An 18,191-nucleotide genomic window follows, 5' to 3' on the forward strand; every position below is an offset into this window, starting at 1 on the left:
ACCTTCAAAACAATCGTGTTCTGCTGCTGAAGTACATAAAAACTACAATTTCCAAACTTTTGTTCCGGAAACTAGATGTTCTCATTTTTCTTCTCTTCTGCTCTTGTAGTTTGTGTAATTAGAGTCCTAGATTTAGGTGAAATTCTCTACAATTGATGATTTTAATGGACAACATTTTTTTTTTTAAAAAAAGGGACATTTGAAATGTGTATTTCAAATCAGATCTAAAGGGAAATTATAAATGTAGTGTGACAATTCAGTACTGTGACAGTTTGAAATTTGACAATGACCTCACGTTATTTATAATCGGAATTATACATTATATCCCCAGCAGTATGATTTTGATACGGGGGGGAAATCACTCATATTGAAAGATCATGTTCTTGCTTTATGCTGCCTCATTAAATAAGTTTTTATTCTTCACTTGGCTTTAGCCATGATGGCTATTGGTTTAGGTTATGGGCTGTGTAGGACAAAACACATTTCAAAAGATCCTGACAGTGTGTGTACATCATCGATGTACATCATCAGCGTTGCTGGTTGTTCACTTTCACATTATACACGCACTTGAGTTACATTATCTAAATGGAATGCAGCTTTATGGACAGTAAGGGACTCAAAAGGAATATTTTGGGCTACACTCAGCAGCAATTCTCAGCTTCTCATACTTGGTACTTAAAAAAACGTTTTACAATATCATCCGTATGGAGTCCTACAACTGACAATAAAAAAAAAAGAGAGAGGGAGAGAAAGGGAATGGGCAGTCCATGAATTTTATGTCTTGGAATTGATCAAGATTTGCAATTAAAGGAAGAAAGGGGCTCTTGGACTTGACTTAAATGGTTACTACTGACATGGATGCAATAGGAGTTTTTCTTCCGAAATGTCAAAACTTGTACACGTATAAAATATATAAGATACTCATTCAGAACCTTGTAAAGTAAGTAAGCAAGTAACCATCCACCAATCTATTTTCTGAGCCGCCAATTCCAGCTGTCATCGTGCAGGAGGTGGGGTTCACCCCAAAGTAGTTGCCAGCCAATGGCAGGGCACATAGACACAAACAACCGTTTGCACTCAGATTCACAACTAAGGCCAATTTAGAGTCTTCAATAAACCTACCATGCATGTTTTGAGGATGTGCGAGGGGACCAGAGTACCTGGAGAAAAGCCATGCAGCAGGGGGAGAACATGCAAACTCCACCCAGGCGAGGCCTGATTTGAATCTGGGTCTACAAAACTGTGAGGCAGGTGCTAGCTAGTTGGCCAGCATTCTACGCAGTTATTTTATGATGACGGTCGATGTTCCCTCTTATGTTTTGGGTATCTGAGCAAACTCCTGAGCGGTGTCTTGGACCAGTATGAGCAACATCAGACATGTCATCCATTGAAGTTTCATGGATTATTAAATGAATCAGATTGCAGCTTTTACATCAACATTAGAACACTTTTCAAGGAAAAAACACATTTAGGTTTTTGCAAACTTACAATGAAAATGTCAGCAAACTTTTGTTCTTTTAACTACACAAAAAATACATTGCTAATCAAACCAAGACAACTATAAACTATAGATTTGAAAGCCTGTTTCCAAATTTGTTTAGTTTTTTTTTTAATTCACAATCATATCCCCATCTGTTTTTCTTATTGTAGTACAGAATTTTTGCTTGCACAATATTCTTTTGAAGTACATGCTAACAACTGAATGATGCTCCCAGTTTGATGGCGAATGCTATCTTGCTTCTTGTATTTAAAATACAGAACTAGATTTTGTGCACTGTATTCTGTGCTTTCAACCATTATGAAGTTGTGTCAAGGTGGAACTTAAACATGACTAATTGACTGATTAATTGATCGATTACATTGACTTATTGAATTAAAAAATTCAAAGGCATAACTTTTGCTGCAAAAACTAGCGGCTAAGAAAATGGATGGATGGATGAATGGATGGATGGATGGATGGATGGACCTTTTGCTACATCAGCTTTCTGGTGTACTCAGGTACTTTCTCATGTGATTGCTTATTTGTTAAACTAACAGCAGATTGTCAATGAGGATTAGAACTTGCTCTGGCTTCAATTAGATTCCCAGTGTCAGCTCGTTTATTTTCTCTCTCCCCCAACGAAGTACCGATTCCCATAGACAACTTACATCTGTGTATAATTCTAATTGCTTTCAAATGACGCTTAAGGTAGTCAAGCTTCCATTCCATCCACATCCTTCCGTAAAGTCGCTTTCTACTTTGGCTTGACAACACGTTTTTCAGACCAGACCTGTCTCACTGGAAAAAGAGAAAATCTCATCCAGTTTCACCGCCTTTATTGCATTTTGCACATACTCTTGACAGTCATTACATCTTAAAATAAGAGCATTTCTTTTTTTCACTCTTTTGCTTGAACCACAAGGGTAACCATAAATAGTGAGTCTCGCTCGTCTTCACTTTACTATCCCCAGACCACTTTGCTAACTCCACACCACTGGTGGGCTGCATATAAGGTTGCTGTCATTGTAAATGTTGAATGACGAGCTGCTTAAGTACGTATGGACAGTATGTGAATTGTGTCATTGGATCTAGCAGCCAGTCACCTCTCACTCATTGAATCACATTGCAGTGCAGTTTTCATGTTCTCCTAGAGCCCATGTGAGGTTTCTCCGGTTACTCCGGTTTCCTCCCACATCCCCAAAACATGCAACATTAATTGGAGACTCCAAATTGCCCCTAGGTGTGATTGTGAGTGCAACTGTTGTTTGTCTCCATGTGCCCTGTGTTTGGCTGGCCACCAGTTCAGGGTGTACCCTCCCTCCTGCCCCTTAACAGCTGGGATAGGTTCCAGCACTCCCGCGACCCTTGTGAGGATAAGCAACGAGGAACATGGATGATTGGACGGATGTTCTGCTAATTAAAGGAATGATGTTGTGGGGTTTCTAGCAACATCTGAATGTAATTTGATTTTAGTCCTCGCCATCACAAATTTTAAAATTACAATTAGAATTACATTTTTCAAAAGATCATTTTACTCATGATCTACTTTCAGGTTTTAGAGACAGTTTTTTAAATGCAATTTGTAGCTTCAAAATAATTACACAAACGATTATTTTCATTTGTTATCATTCATTATACGTTTATATAACCACTTGCCTCTGTGAGAACTTTAAACTTTACTGGTACAATGCTCAATAAAATACACAAGTGCTGGATTTAAAGGATAGAATGATGAAATCAATTAATTTTTTTCCTGCAGAGGGCAGTGTTTCACCATAAAAAGGAGGTGAGAGGAGAGGGATAAGTAGACTGCTTGCAGACAGACTCAATATAATACATTTCAATGCTCTGTATTGTAGAAAAGACAACAAAGGAGTGTAAAGCTACTTGGGTTGGGGTCTGCTCAAGCCGACCCTGTGATTTGTATTATCACAGAAATATCTATCCAAATCTGCATTTAAAAAACCTCATTTCATTGTTTGTTTTGAATCCTTACAGATTAGACATAGAATTAGTTTAATTAAATTCTATTCAATATCTTAATGTAATTGTATTGTTTGTATCTGTTGGAGCCGAATATTGGGAGTGAGACATATGCACTGAAGCAGCACAACGGTGCTGGTGTTGTGTGCAAAGGTGAGAAGCTGGGTGGTGCAAGAGTTTCTGCTGCAGTGCTTTCACCCCAGCCTGCCTTCACCGGCGGGGCGGGTTGCCAATTAGAGCCAACAAATATGACACACTTGACTCTCCCGCTTGAACCATGGCTGGAGATAATAGGCCTCTTCCTGCAGCACGATCGATGACATTGCGTCCCAGGGTGCAAGTCTGCCTCGGCACGTGCACACAAGAAACCTGGCCGAGCGCACACACTCCTTCCCTCACTCTTCTCTTACCTGTCACAGAGTAAAATGTCAGCTTTCTGTTTCTTTAAAGGAAATACACAAGACGGAGACGTACTCTCAAAAAATGGCTTTCTGCCCTGTTGCCATCATTATTTTTCAAACAATGAATTTCAACGACAAAAAAAAAAAAAAAAAGAATCCATAATTAAAAAAAAAAAAAAAGGAATGCCAGAAACCAAGATGCATTGTATAGCTGCAGAGCTAATCCATCATCTGGGTGTGTTCTGTGCCTCGCTAACACTACAGGGGACGTCTGGCTGTGTGAGGACACCTGATTCATGGGGATTACACATATTACAGTAATGGATATCTGCTTTGAGAGAAAAAAAAAATAATCAGAAAATTTCCAGCTTGCCTCCATTGTTCCTGACTTGCATGGTGATATGGTTGCTACAGTTATGGCAGTTAGGGTCATTGTGGCTTTGGAGGAATATACAAGGTACAATTGAGAAGCTCTGTGTGATGCAAACCCGCCCATGAATGTCATCGCCTTCAATTCTGAGCTCTTAAGAGCGCACAACAGTTTCTGTGGAGGAGGAGGGATAGAGAGAAAGATATTCAAAAGGAATCTATATGGCTTTTTTAGTAGATGGGGGAGGGGGTGAAATAGCAGAGAGGGCTGGTTGCAGTAAAGGAGAGGAGGGGGTGGGTTTCAGGGTAGAGTTGACAGTTGTATGCATGTGTGAGGCTAATTTGCCTCCATCAGCTGTCACAATCGGGGATGTCAGGGCCAGTTTGGCTCTTGGTCTTCATCTCTCTTTTGCCTCCTCTTTCCTGGCAATGTCATGTTGTCAGCCCACATATGCTTGTCTGTGGTCGGCGGTGGGGTGGGGTGGGGGTGCGGGCGAAATTCGGATGGGGGAGGCTCCGTCTTTTTCCTGTCGCTGTCGACACTTGTCTTCTTGTTTCTGTGCCGCTAACAGTGGTCGCTTTTAACCCCATCAACTGTCTCTGTTAGGCCACCCTGCTGCTCATCCCTCTATGCACATGCTCATATCCCATAAGAGCGGCCTTGCAACTTAAATACATCACTAATATAACTCACATCAGTGTTTACTTCTGTTGCATTTAGCCATTACGAAACACTGCAATGTTACACTTTAATGAACCCGGAAAAATTGTAACCGTAAAAAAAAACCGAATCAAATGATAACTGATGGTCACACAAAGGCTGTTGGCTGGATAAACACACACTCACATGCACACACAAATATACATGTACACACCCACATACGCAATGTACAGATGCAATGAATGAAAAATGGTAAAAAGAATACAACACACACAAATAATTCTCACAACGATTATGTCACATACTGTACATTTTATTTTTATACATACAGTACACCCAGGTGGCACGGTGGTTCAGCTGGTAAAGCGTTGGCCTCACAGTTCTGAGGACCCGGGTTTGATCCCAGCCTCGCCTGTATGGAGTTTGCATGTTCTCCCCGTGCCTGCGTCGGTTTCCTCCCACTTCCTAAAAACTTTCAACATTAATTGGACACTCTACATTGCGCCTAGTAGTGATTGTGAGTGTGGCTGTTTGTCTTGTTGTGCCCTGTGATTGGCTGGGATAGGCTCCATCACTCCCCGCGACCCTTGTGAGGATAAGCAGTGAAGAAAATGGGTGGATGGATGGATGGTTTCTCATTGATTTCATTGTTGCACTGAGACAGGGTGTTTGAAAAAAAAAAAAAACCCTTTGATAAAGTATTTTAATGACTGATATATTCCACTAATTGACTTTATTAACCAGCCAGCTCAGATTTAATTTGAAGAAATGTTGAAGTTTTAGGATATTTCCTCAGACATTGAAGGTAAGTATGGTGACTACTGTCTTTTTTATATATGCTGTTACAAATTGTATCAAATACAAAAATTCGTGAAAGATAGTAAGGCCTCCCCTCCTTGAGCTGTCACCTTATTGTGGCGAAGGAGTTTGTGCGTCCCGATGATCCTGGGAGCTAAGTTGTCTGGGGCTTCATGCCCTTGGTAAGGTCACCCATGGCAAAAAGATCCTAGGTGAGGGACCGGACAAAGTACGACTCCAAACCCCCTATGATGAGTCAAAAAATTGGATCTTGGTTTCCCTTGCCTGGACGGGGGGAACCAGGGCCCGACTCTGGAGCCAGGCCTGGATATGTGGCTTGAAGGCGAGCGCCTGGTGGCTGGGCATGCACCCATGGGGCTCGGCCGGGCACAACCCGAAAGGGTAACATGGGTACCATTTTCCACGGGCTCACCACCTATGAGAGGGGCCATAGGGGTCGGGTGCAATGTGAGCTGGGCGGTGGCCAAAGGACCTTGGCGATCCGATCCCCGGCTACAGAAAGTAGCTCTAGGGACATGGAATGTCACCTCTATGGCAGGGAAGGAGCCCGGGTTGGTCCGTGAGGTCGAGAAGTTCCGACAAGATATAGTCGCACTCGCCTCTACGCACCGCTTGGGCTCTAGCACCACTCCTCTTGAGAGCGGTTGGACTCTGTTCCACTCTGGAGTTGTCCATGATGAGAGACGCCAAGCAGGTGTGGATATACTCATTCTACCCCGGCTCGGGGCCAGTACATTGGGATTTAACCCGGTGGATGAGAGGGTAGCCTCCCTCCGCCTTCAGGTAGGGGGACGGGTCCTGACTGTTGTTTTTGCTTATGCACCAAACAGCAGGTACTTACTACGGAGTCCTTAGAAGGAGTGCTGGAAAGTGTCACCTCTGGGGACTCCATCATTCTGATGGGGGACTTCAATGCTCACGTGGGCAATGACAGTGAGACCTCTAAGGGTGTGATTGGGAAGAGGATCACCCCCCCCACCCCCGCCTCGACCCCTGATCAGAACCTGAGTGGTGTTTTGTTATTGGACTTCTGTGCTCATCACAGATTGTCCATAACAAACACCATGTTCAAGCATAGGAGTGTCCACATGTGCACCTGGCACCAGGACACCCTAGCCCGCAGTTCGATGATCGACTTTGTAGTTGTGTCACCAGACATGCGACTGCATGTCTTGGACACTCGGGTGAAGAGAGGGGCGGAGCTGTCAACTGATCACCACCTGGTGGTGAGTTGGCTCCGATGGTGGGGGAAGATGCCGGTCCAAAGTGGCAGGCCCAAACGTATTGTGAGGGTCTGCTGGGAACGACAGGCAGATTCTCCTGTTAGAAAGAATTTAAACTCCCACTTCCGAAAGAACTTTGCTCACGTTCTGGGGCAGGTGGGGGACATTGAGTCCGAGTGGGCGATGTTCTGTGCCTCCATTGCTGAGGCGGCCCACTGGAGCTGTGGCCGTAAGATGGTTGGTGCCTCTCATAGTGGCACCCACAGAACACATTGGTGGACACCAACAGTGAGGGATGGTGTCAAGATGAAGAAGTCCTATCGGGCATTTTTAGCCTGCGGGACTCCCGAGGCAGCTGATGAGTACCGGCTGGCCAAGCGGAATGCAGCTTCGGTGGTCGCTGAGGCAAAAATCCGGCTGCGGGAGGAGTTCGGTGAGGTCATGGAGAATGACTTCAGGACGGCTTCAAGAAAATTCTGGTCCACCGTCTGGCATCTCAAGAGGGGGAAGAAGTGTACCGTTAACACTGTGTATAGTGGGGATGGGGTACTGCTGACCTCAACTCGGGATGTTGTGAGTCAGTGGGGAGAATACTTCGAAGACCTCCTCAATTCCACCAACATGCCTTCCTACAAGGAAGCTGAGTCTGGGTGCTCTGAGGCGGGATATTCTATCTCTGGGGTTGGGGTTACCAAGGTGGTTAAAAAGCTCCTTGGTGGCAGGGCCCCAGGGGTGGATGAGATTCACCCGCAGTTCCTAAAGGCTCTGGATGTTGTGGGGCTGTCCTGATTGACACACGTCTGCAACATCGCATGGACATTGGGGACAGTGCCTCTGGATTGGCAGACTGGGGGTGGTGGTTCCCCTTTTCAAGAAGGCGGAATGGACGGTGTGTTCAAACTATAGGGGGACAACACTCCTCAGCCTCCCTGGTAAGGTCTATTCAGGGATGCTGGAGAGGAGGGTTCGTGAGGAAGTCGAATCTCAGATCCATGAGGAGCAATGTGGTTTTCGTCCTGGCCGTGGAACAGTGGACCAGCTCTACACCCTTGGCAGGATCCTCGAGGGTGCGTGGGAGTTTGCCCAACCAGTTTACATGTGTTTTGTGGACTTGGAGAAAGCGTTCGACTGTGTCCCGCGGGGAGTCTTGCAGGGTGTTCTTGAAGAGTATGGCGTACTGAGCCCCCTGATACAAGCTGTTCGGTCCCAGTATGACCGCTGTCAGAGTTTGGTCCGCATTGCTGGAAAGAAGTCGGACTTGTTTCTGGTGAGAGTTGGACTCCGCCAAGGCTGCCCGTTGTCACTGATTTTGTTCACAACTTTTATGGACAGAATTTCTAGGCGCAGTCAAGGCATAGAAGGTGTCCGATTTGGTGACCTCAGCATCGTATCTCTGCTCTTTGCAGATGATGTGGTTCTGTTGGCTTCATCAAGCCGTGATCTCCAACACTCACTGGAGCAATTTGCAGCCGAGTGTGAAGCGGCTCGGATGAGAATCAGCACCTCCAAATCTGAGACCATGGTCCTGAGTTGGAAAAGAGTGGCGTGCCGTCTCTGGGTTGGGGATGAGATCCTGCCCCAAGTGGAGGAGTTCAAGTATCTGGGGGTCTTGTTCACGAGTGAGGGAAGAATGGAGCAGGAGATTGACAGACAGATCGGTGCAGTGTCTGCAGTGATGCAAGCTTTATATCGGTTTGTTGTGGTAAAGAAGGAGCTAAGTCGAAAGGCGAAACTCTCAATTTACTGGTCGACCGACATTTTTACCCTTACCTATGGCCACGAGATGTGGGTCGTGACCAAAAGAACCAGATCCCGGATACAAGCGACCGAAATGAGTTTCCTCCGCAGAGTGTCCGGGCTCTCCCTTAAGAGATAGGGTGAGAAGCTCGGTCATCCAGGAGGGGCTCAGTGTCAAGCCGCTGCTCCTCCGCATTGAGAGGAACCAGATTTCGTGGCTTGGGCATCTAATCCTGACACCTCCTTGGTGAGGTGTTCCGGGCATGTCCCACCGGAAAGAGACCCCGGGGACACGCTAGAGAGACAACGTCTCTCGGCTGGTGTGGGAATGCCCCTGGGTCCCTCTGGAAGAGCTGGAAGAAGTGGCTAGGGAAAGAGAAGTCTAGGTATCCCTGCTGAAGCTACTTCCCCCAAGACCCGACCCGGAGAAGTTATAGAAAATGGATGGATGGATGGATGGACAGTAAGGCCTGTCAAGCTCAACTGTGATGTACAGCCTCTTATATGCGTTCATCTACGATAACATGCTGTGGTGGCCCCTAATGGGACAAGCCGAAAGGAAAAGAATAAGTGAGAACGAACAGTAAAATTTTTTTTTTTTTAATTATTATTATCATTTCTGCCTGCTTTGCTCATTTTCAGCAAATTGTCACATTTGTCTTTCCGATTCAAATAAATGCAGTGCAGATTCTGTAAATTCCACCAGTGTTGAAGTGGTCCAACTGAAACATGGCACTGTTATGGGCTATCAGTTTGTAATTGCTGCCTTGTTAGAAGGGCAGGTATGCATGCAGTTACAATAAAGGACAAGTTTGTAATGCAGATGATATCGCTATAATTATTTTTATAATTTATGGGTAAGTATTGATAGATTGATAGTTTTAGTGACTGTGACTAGTGAATTCATAATTTTTGATTGCTTTAACTATTGCAGGGAGCATTATTAGATTATTCTTAAATCGATCTCCCAGTTTTATTAAATAGAATTCATTACTGTTTTATTTGCATAAAATCAACTACTTTCTAGTCGGACAGAAGAACTTTGAAGTGAAATTACAAGTTACCACAGCTGTTTATTCAGTAAAGTACTGTAAGAATTTCAAATGAACAGAACTGTCATGATCCTGCCAGTTCAGCCCGGGCTGCACGGTCGCGGTGATTGGGAGCCACACACCTGCTTTTTATCCTGGCTGATTGGCCTCAGTCAGGCCCCTGGTTATAGGACCATGGGGACGACTGGTCCGGGCCAGATCGTTGTGGTTCATGCCCCGTTCCAGCACTCCCGTATCTCTCATCGTATTCCCGTGTGTACCGACCTCCCCCTGTTCTCCGACTGACCCCGTAAGCCTGACTCCCTTGATACTCCTGCCTCCTTTGATCAATCTCCTGTGTACCGACTCCTGCCTGCCCGCAGGTTATGCAGAAACTATATTTATCTCGTGTAGGTACCATGTCTTTTTTTAAATTTGCAACTTTTCGGAAAAGTGATGAAAAACCTCTATTAATTTTTGTCATTGAGAAGACTAGCTGCAATAATGGAACAATTAGGTCTTGATTTAACCAGTCAATTGTTAGACTCAAACGCACACAGATCCAGACTTTCATAATTACTGTAACTCCATGTTTTGTTTAATGTCTTTCTAGTATTTTAAAACAATTGGACAGTCCCAGAACACGTGAAAATGTGTCGCCTTATTCTCTCCACAATCTCTCCATCAGGAGGTACTTGCATCCAGCGAGATATACTGAGCTGGAACTTTGAAAAAATCTGACTACATTTTTCCACCCAAATTCTCTCCAGGATAGACCAGAAGTACTTTTCCACTGGTTGGAGATTATCTTTTTCCAAGTTTCCACCTGCAGGTTAACGTTGCTTTCTTTTTCCCATTTCTCTTTTGTATATATGGAATCATCACCGTCTAACTCCTGTAATATTCTATAAATCTTACATATGTTTCCCCTAGGTCTGACTTATAAGTAAGAAGGAATATCTTGACCATACACAGATTAGTTTGTGGTTCTTCTTTTTTCATTATTTTCTCTAGGTAATGTCTCAATTGCAAAAACCTATAAAAATATATACAAGTCTTGATTGGTTAATCTAAACTTTTATTATGAAAAAATACACGTTCGTCCAAAAGGCTGAACTTGTGATGTGAGCATAAACTCCACGGGAGCCTGTTGAGCGAAGCTAAAACTGGGAATATCTGTGATTGTTAATCGAATCCCAAAATATTATGAAGAAAGTTGTACTTGATAATTAGAAAATTTTACTCTCGTAATGAAAATGACGTGCGGCAGGCGGGTCTGTTCTGCGGCTGACTCTACAGGATGGCGACAGGTCGAGTTGAAGAAAAAGGCAAAAAGAAAAAAAAAAAAGAGTACAAAAGAGGCCCAAAGCGCACAAGCAACTTGTTTGCCATACATTCAGAGGGAATTTGCTTACACCATTTCTTCCTGCCTGGTTAAGATTGGAGGAGACTCGACTGTTACACAAAGTTTAGTAGTAGAGGAGTTGGCCAGAGTGTCTCACTAGGCTGAGCACATGTGACTCGCCCACCCTCATGCGCTGAGAGGAGGCGATGTTCCGGAAGGCAAAGTTTCAGGTGGAGCAGGAACACAAGAACCAGAAAGACAAAAGGACTTGGTCTATTGAACTTTGATGGAGTTGTCCAAAAAAGCAGCACGGAAGAATACACCACACCTCTGACATTGAATTCGACCCTAAATTTAAATGTGGGCTATCTCATATAAGAAAATGAAATCCCGGCTTTCATATTATATCACACACCATGGCTAACATATGGATTGAGTGTTTCCACTTTAGTTTGGTGGCTAAGACCACTAAATGCCAGTGATGTAACATTTCCTGTCATCTGTGGTAAAACACAATCATGTATTTTTCCCAAACAAATATGACAGCAGAAGTTTTTAGTAAAACACATGGTAAATGGTCTGCGCTCATATAACACTTTATCTACACCATTAAACTGCCTCACATTGGGCTACCAATTAGGGTCTGGTGTTTCGCTCAAGGCCACTTGGACATGCAACAGTTGGAGTCGGTATTCCAACCGCCGACCCTTTGCTCACTTGACAACCCACTGCCGCTCACGTCATTGGTGACGTTCAGAACTCATACATTTGACCAGGTTGTTTCCCAGATTCTTGGTCAATGAGTCAAGCCAATAGAAAAGGGTCTTTGTTGGGGGCAACATTAAAATGGCAAGGGGAGGACTTTGAACAAGTTGATGGGCTCAGTTGAGATAGACCAGGTTTCCTGTGTCCTGCATAAACTGATCAGCTGGTCAAAGGTTAGGAGGCAGGAATGCAAAACTCATCAGCTTGTGGGGTTGCTGTCGACAAATGTATTTTTTATGGGGTATTCATTATGACAGTAACTGCACTAATATTTAAGTTATTGGTTCATGTTGTTGATGTCATTCTGTAACCTGTGTGGCATATATTACCAAGTAATGCGTAGGGTTAAGCTAATGATCTTTTTGGACTGTGAATATTAAAAGTGATATTCTTGCCACTTGACCGTTGCTGAAAGTAAGTTAAAAGTTACTTGTCATCTAACTTAGTTACTTTTGGAATCAAGTAATCAGTAAAGGTAACTGTGGCAATACTGTACTGATTTTTATGACCATAAAATTCCTTGAATCTCTAGAATATAAACTCAATGGCCATCTCATGAGGTACCTCGGTGCAGGGGAGCTGATAGGCGACAATCCAGTCATCCTATATGCAACGTACTGTATACGTAACGCAGCAGACAAGCCTCGACCTGTGTCATACACGAGACAGCTTCTGATTAACCAACTGGAACCTACAAATTAAAAGCAACTATCTACAGTGTATCACGTTGTGGATATACACACACATATATATATATATATATATATATATATATATATAACAACAGTTGGAGTTATATATATATATGTATATATATATATATATATGGATATAAATGTTTATGTGTTCTGCTATTATACGTATATTCATACACTGTGAGTGAATCCCTCGGAGTTTCACTTTTTGAATTGAACAATGTAAGTGAATTAAGATTGGCACTACTCTCATGTGAGCGTAGTTGACATGTGCGCGTTTACGTTATTGACATCCGTGCGTGTGTGCCAGTGAGAAGCGCACGTGAACATGAATGACAAACATATGTGAGTGTTAGTGGCATGCATACGTGAGCATGACTGACATGCGTGACAACAACAAGAACAAGAAATCAAGCAAAGCAAATTGATTTGTATAGCGTATTTCATACAGAAGGAAACACAATGTGGTTTACAGGATTAAAAGCATTTCAAAACAAAGAAATAAAACAAAAAAAAAACTGTGACATACAAGCGTGAGCGTGAGAGATGTGCACATGAGTGCCAGTGACATGACTGCGTAAAAGTTTTTGATATGCGTGTGTGAGCACCAGTGTGTGTGAATGTGATTGACATGTAAGCATGAGAATCAGTCACGTGGGTAAATTGACGTGCGTGTGTGTTAGTGACATGCATGCAAGAGCATGATTGACATGCACATGTGAGCATGTTAAAGTAGTTTTATGAGAGCAAAGCTTTTCGGTTGTGTGTATGAGAGTGTTAGGCTAGTGTTTATAAGAACATTTGACCAGTGTTCATGATTGCATTTGAGGAGTGTTTATGAGAACCTTTTAGCAGCGTGTGTGTGTGAGTGCGTGTGCACGCGTGTGTCCATGTATATGTGTGAGAGGGAAAGAGAGAGAGAGAGAGAGAGAGCGAGAGAGAGAGAGGGGGAGAGAGAATAGTAAGTGTGATAGCTATTCCTGAATAATGTCCCCAACGGCCCCCCTCATACACGTGTTCTAAAATAGTCACTCTGTTTCTGTCACACACGCACAGTTATAGGCACACACTCCCACAGCCCATACACCTCCGAGTACTCTTGCCTCAAGTGCTTCCTTGCTGAAGTCTCCACAGCAGGCAGGCTGGGAGACAGTCTGAGTGCTTTGCTGTAACACACACAGTCATCAATGTCAGAGCCATTGATTTGTCAACAACGACGACGTGATACACTGTAGATAGATTTGAGCTCAACTTGTGTACAGTGGCAGCATGATGCCGGACAGCCAAAAAGCATCTGTTGTTGTTTTTCTTTCCTCCACTTCAAAAACCTCCTTCTAAACACCTCTACCCCCCCCCCCAAACCCTACAAACACACTCACACACGCACATCCCTGCGGTTTGACAACAAATGAAAAGCAATGTGTCTTGTTCTGCTACTAAATAGCTTTCTGCTTTGTGTCTCTGCAGGTAGCAGCACATCAGCGACTCGTCCATCTATCACACACAGCATGGCTTAGAAACATCCCTGCTACACGGATGATAGATACTGCACCTTCAGAGAAGGCCATACAGCGACATGGATGGATATGAAGGCAAAGGGAAAGCTTACGGTATTAAAATAGAGAAGTTGAGAGAGGGGGAGAACTGGACAGAGACAATATAAAATTGAAGGTGAAAAAAACTCTGAACATTTTAAAAGGAATCAGAAAATAGATAAAAATGTAAATGCACCTGATCGTGCGCAAATATTTGACGACCACTCCACAATTTGACCAACAACTAAGTCACTTCCTATTCCCAGTTTAGCTGGGTTGTGGCTGCAATCCGCTGTGATTTACTGACTATTGCCTGTTCCCTCTGACACCATTCCACTTTGCTTTGGTAAATAACAACTTCACTGAACCGAGACAGGTTAAACAGTCTAAAAGTAAGAAGATTAAAGCTGCCCAAACACTGCCAGTGGACAGGAATGTGTGATTGCTATAGTTATGCACTGCTGCAAGAATCAGAAAAGCACACATGAATGCATGCACAAAGACACATAGTTCTGCACATAGCAAATGGACATTCCAGAAAGTCAAAGAGAAAAAAAAGACAAGCATCGAGGACACACAGAGAATGAGAGGTCGGTGAAAAGCAGCCTTTTTTTTTTTTTTTTTTGCTATTGACCTACAAAGAAAACGTCTCCAAAATCGCACAAAACCAAGTGCACGGCGACGAATGGCACGAGATAGACAAACAGGACGGACCCGGGGACACGTTTCCGCATGGACGCCCTCGTGCGTACAGCCAGTCCTGCCCCGTTCTGCCCACAGGCCCTCCCAGACAGGCCGCTCGAGTGACTGACCCACCCTGACTCTAACACTGTGTGGCAGGGGGACCTTGAGACAGATGCTCCCTGCCACTGGCGCGGCGCTGAGCAGAAGATGTACATGCGACACAAAGAGAGAAATGGAGCGCTTGAATGGTAACGCTGACAAAGAAAAAAGGAGGAGCAGCTGTGGCGGTTCTGTAAATGGAAAAATAAATCAACAAAGAGCCATTGGTGGCGATGGGTACTTCACCGCCATTAGGAGTCCAGTCGTGCGGCCGCTCCTTTGAACAGGTGCCGACTGACAGCGAGACCAAGTGGAGGACTTAAAATTTCACCACTATTCGCTGTTTTACCTCCTCTCTGTTTTTAATGGCCACACTCATCCTACCAATGCATGTAACCTCCAAAATATGGTGAACCCATTGGCCTTGTCTACTTTCCATGCATGTCACGAGAAATTCCCGAGTAATTGTCTTGTTTACTAATTTTGGTAATTTGCAAAATGGCAAATCTGATTCAAAATCTTTTGTTTTAGCCTTAATTTGGATTTAATATAGATTTGTGATTTACTTGTATGTATGTTAGGTTCATTGTGCACTCTAAATTGCTCTGCAAACGTGAGCGCATGGTTCTTTATCATGTGATTGGGTGGCGACCAGTCCAAGGTTTGTCCCCTCCAGCCCAAAGTCAACTGAGATTTGAACTTACAAAAATAAGTCCATAGATGTTGTTGAAATAAAGTCAAGTAAAAAGTTAAGTTAATGGAAACATCAAGAGTGTTGTTGCAGCAGCAACTATATGTGAACGAATGTGATCAAGTCAACTAAGGACGTCTGGTACTGTACATGCAGTTGTAAAGAAAGATGAAATTGTGAGCACTACATGGAGGGTCATGCAGCACATTTCTCCTCTCAACTGCCACTTTAATGAGCAGTCAAAATGGCCACACTTGAATAATTAATATGTGGGTCCATTAACAAGGCATTAGAATGCATACTATTTCCTATTGATTTTTTTCTTCCTCCTCTTTCCGTCCTTTCTTTAATCAGTGGAAAACTTTTACTCCGCCCGTAGACCACTGCGCGTCCAACGCGGAGAGTGAAATATGGTTGCTGCTGTTTAAATGTCAGCTTTGTAATTACACATGGAGCCACGAGCCGGGCAATCCCCCGACCAGGGGGCCTCTGATTTATGGTCGGCCACTGATGGCAACAGCACAGACACATACAGACAAATGCATCCACACATCAAAACGACCAAATGCACCAAATGTGCACACACACACACACACACACACACACACACACACACAAACACACACGACACATTTGTAGATGTATACGCACAAGCATTACTTTTTAATGGCTGCGCGAGATGTATCCATTAGGTTTACGTCTTGGCATAGTAACAATAAACACAGCAGCACACTGTTTTGTTGTTGTTATTTTTAGAGGACACTTGGCATAATTTTCCACCACAAAAAGTAATTTCAATTATTCTTGGACATACACAGACACATCTATCTATCTATCTATCTATCTATCTATCTATCTATCTATCTATCTATCTATCTATCTATCTATCTATCTATCTATCTATCTATCTATCTATCTATCTATCTATCTATCTATCTATCTATCTATCTATCTATCTATCTATCTTATATATTTGCATGTATGTGTGAGCACGCATGCATGTATATGTATTCATCAATTTTCTGAGACGCTTATCCTCACAAGGGTCGTGGGAGTGCTGGAGCCATCAGGCCAGTCATCAAGCAGGAGGCAGGGTACACCCTGCAGTCGCACTCACATTCAAACCTAGGGGCAATTTAGGGTCACCAATGAATGTTTGTTTTTGGGATGTGGGAGGATGTGGGTGTGCCTGGAGAAAACCCACGCAGGCACAGGGAGAAAACACATATATATATATATATATATATATATATATATATATATATATATAGCATCTTGAGAGTCTTTTGTGATTAAGGGCAATACAAATAAATGTGACGTTACTAGAATTAGATATGCATGTGCTGAGGAAGCATATGGCTATGGGTAATTGTGGACATGGGATATTATTTGTCTAAACACAAATAACAATAGTTAAATAATTACAAATATAGAAAATAGCTTCACAATATGAAGAGTCCCAAATGCAATGTCTTGCCGTCTTTTTCATGTATTATTCCCAAAACATAAATATTTGGCAAATAAGACCAGATAAATAAACTCTCAAAGGTCAATTTCCAAATTTATTGTATACAATATTATATATTTATTATTTATTTCCAAAGATGTAACTCATTCATGACAAAAAAAAAAAAAAAAAAGAAACTACCCGAGCAATCACAACTGAAAGAAACAAAAAAAAAGACTACTAAAGCTCAAAGAACCACACAAGCCATGACAAGCATTTGTCAGGAGTTGAAAAATGTAAGGAGCTAAAATAAATACGTTCGGACACGATGATGTACAAGTGAGGTGGACACAAGGGGTGGGAAGACCTGATACAAGGTACTGTACAAGGAGCGCTGCAGATACAGGAAAGAACCGAAAAACAAGTGAACAGACAGCTACTAATGACACAAGAAAGCATGCACAATTAATGTATCAATTTAAGAATACTGTGTTTGTTTAACTACATGTTTATTGTTGATATGTACAGTGCGTATCGCGCCTTTGTAGTTTGTACCTGCCCCGCTTAATCCACCGCTATCACATTGCAGTTGTAGAAAAAAATCAATAGTACATACAAAGACAACACCAGATACCTGCGCCACTTGGATCTGGAGCACTTCAGAATCAATATTTATCTAAGAACATGACAGAAATATCAAAATGTAAATAAAATAAAGCGTTCTCACCACAGAAGCTAATAGTTTAGTGTACTTAAAGTGGGCCTGTCATGAAATTGATGATTTTTGGTATATTATTAATGAAAAACCCACAGCCAATATGGTCCCATGTGTTTTTTCACCACAAAACATGATTTGGACGTATACAGCTTTTTGTAACTCCCGCCATGAAAATTCTCTCAGGGATTTATTGTCGAGAAGTAGCAGGAAGTGACGTAAAGGACAGCTGCGCCCCCTAGTGGACTCGTTTGTTTCCATTAGTTTTACCTCCATGTTCCTTCGTGTTAGCCAAAATGCCGTCTCATTGCATTGCTGGACATGGCTTGAACACTCGGGAGAATGGATTTAGCCTTCATAAGTTTGAAAGAGACCCTGTTCGTTGTGAAAAATGGATTGCACGGGTGCAGAGGACGAGAGCTTCGTAGGTTCCAAATAAAAGGTAGGTGTGTATACAGCTACTAAAAAAAAATAGTTTGGGGCGGAACACTCGGTCTCTCTCATAACGTAA

General features: G+C 43.0%; 1 protein-coding gene across 1 annotated transcript in view; it reads right to left on the reverse strand.

Annotated features, from left to right (window-relative positions):
* Positions 1-2,486: 2,486 nt before the first annotated feature.
* Positions 2,487-18,191, reverse strand: part of acsf3 (acyl-CoA synthetase family member 3) — a 66,933-nt gene continuing 51,228 nt past the window's right edge. The window contains exon 12 of the mRNA XM_061814958.1: positions 2,487-3,873. Coding sequence (XP_061670942.1) covers positions 3,859-3,873 — 15 coding nt within the window. The 3' untranslated portion in view covers positions 2,487-3,858. The remainder of the gene's footprint in view (positions 3,874-18,191) is intronic.

This window comes from Syngnathoides biaculeatus, chromosome 3 (genome assembly GCF_019802595.1).
Source record: "Syngnathoides biaculeatus isolate LvHL_M chromosome 3, ASM1980259v1, whole genome shotgun sequence".
In the NCBI taxonomy this organism is placed as follows: Eukaryota; Metazoa; Chordata; class Actinopteri; order Syngnathiformes; family Syngnathidae; genus Syngnathoides; species Syngnathoides biaculeatus.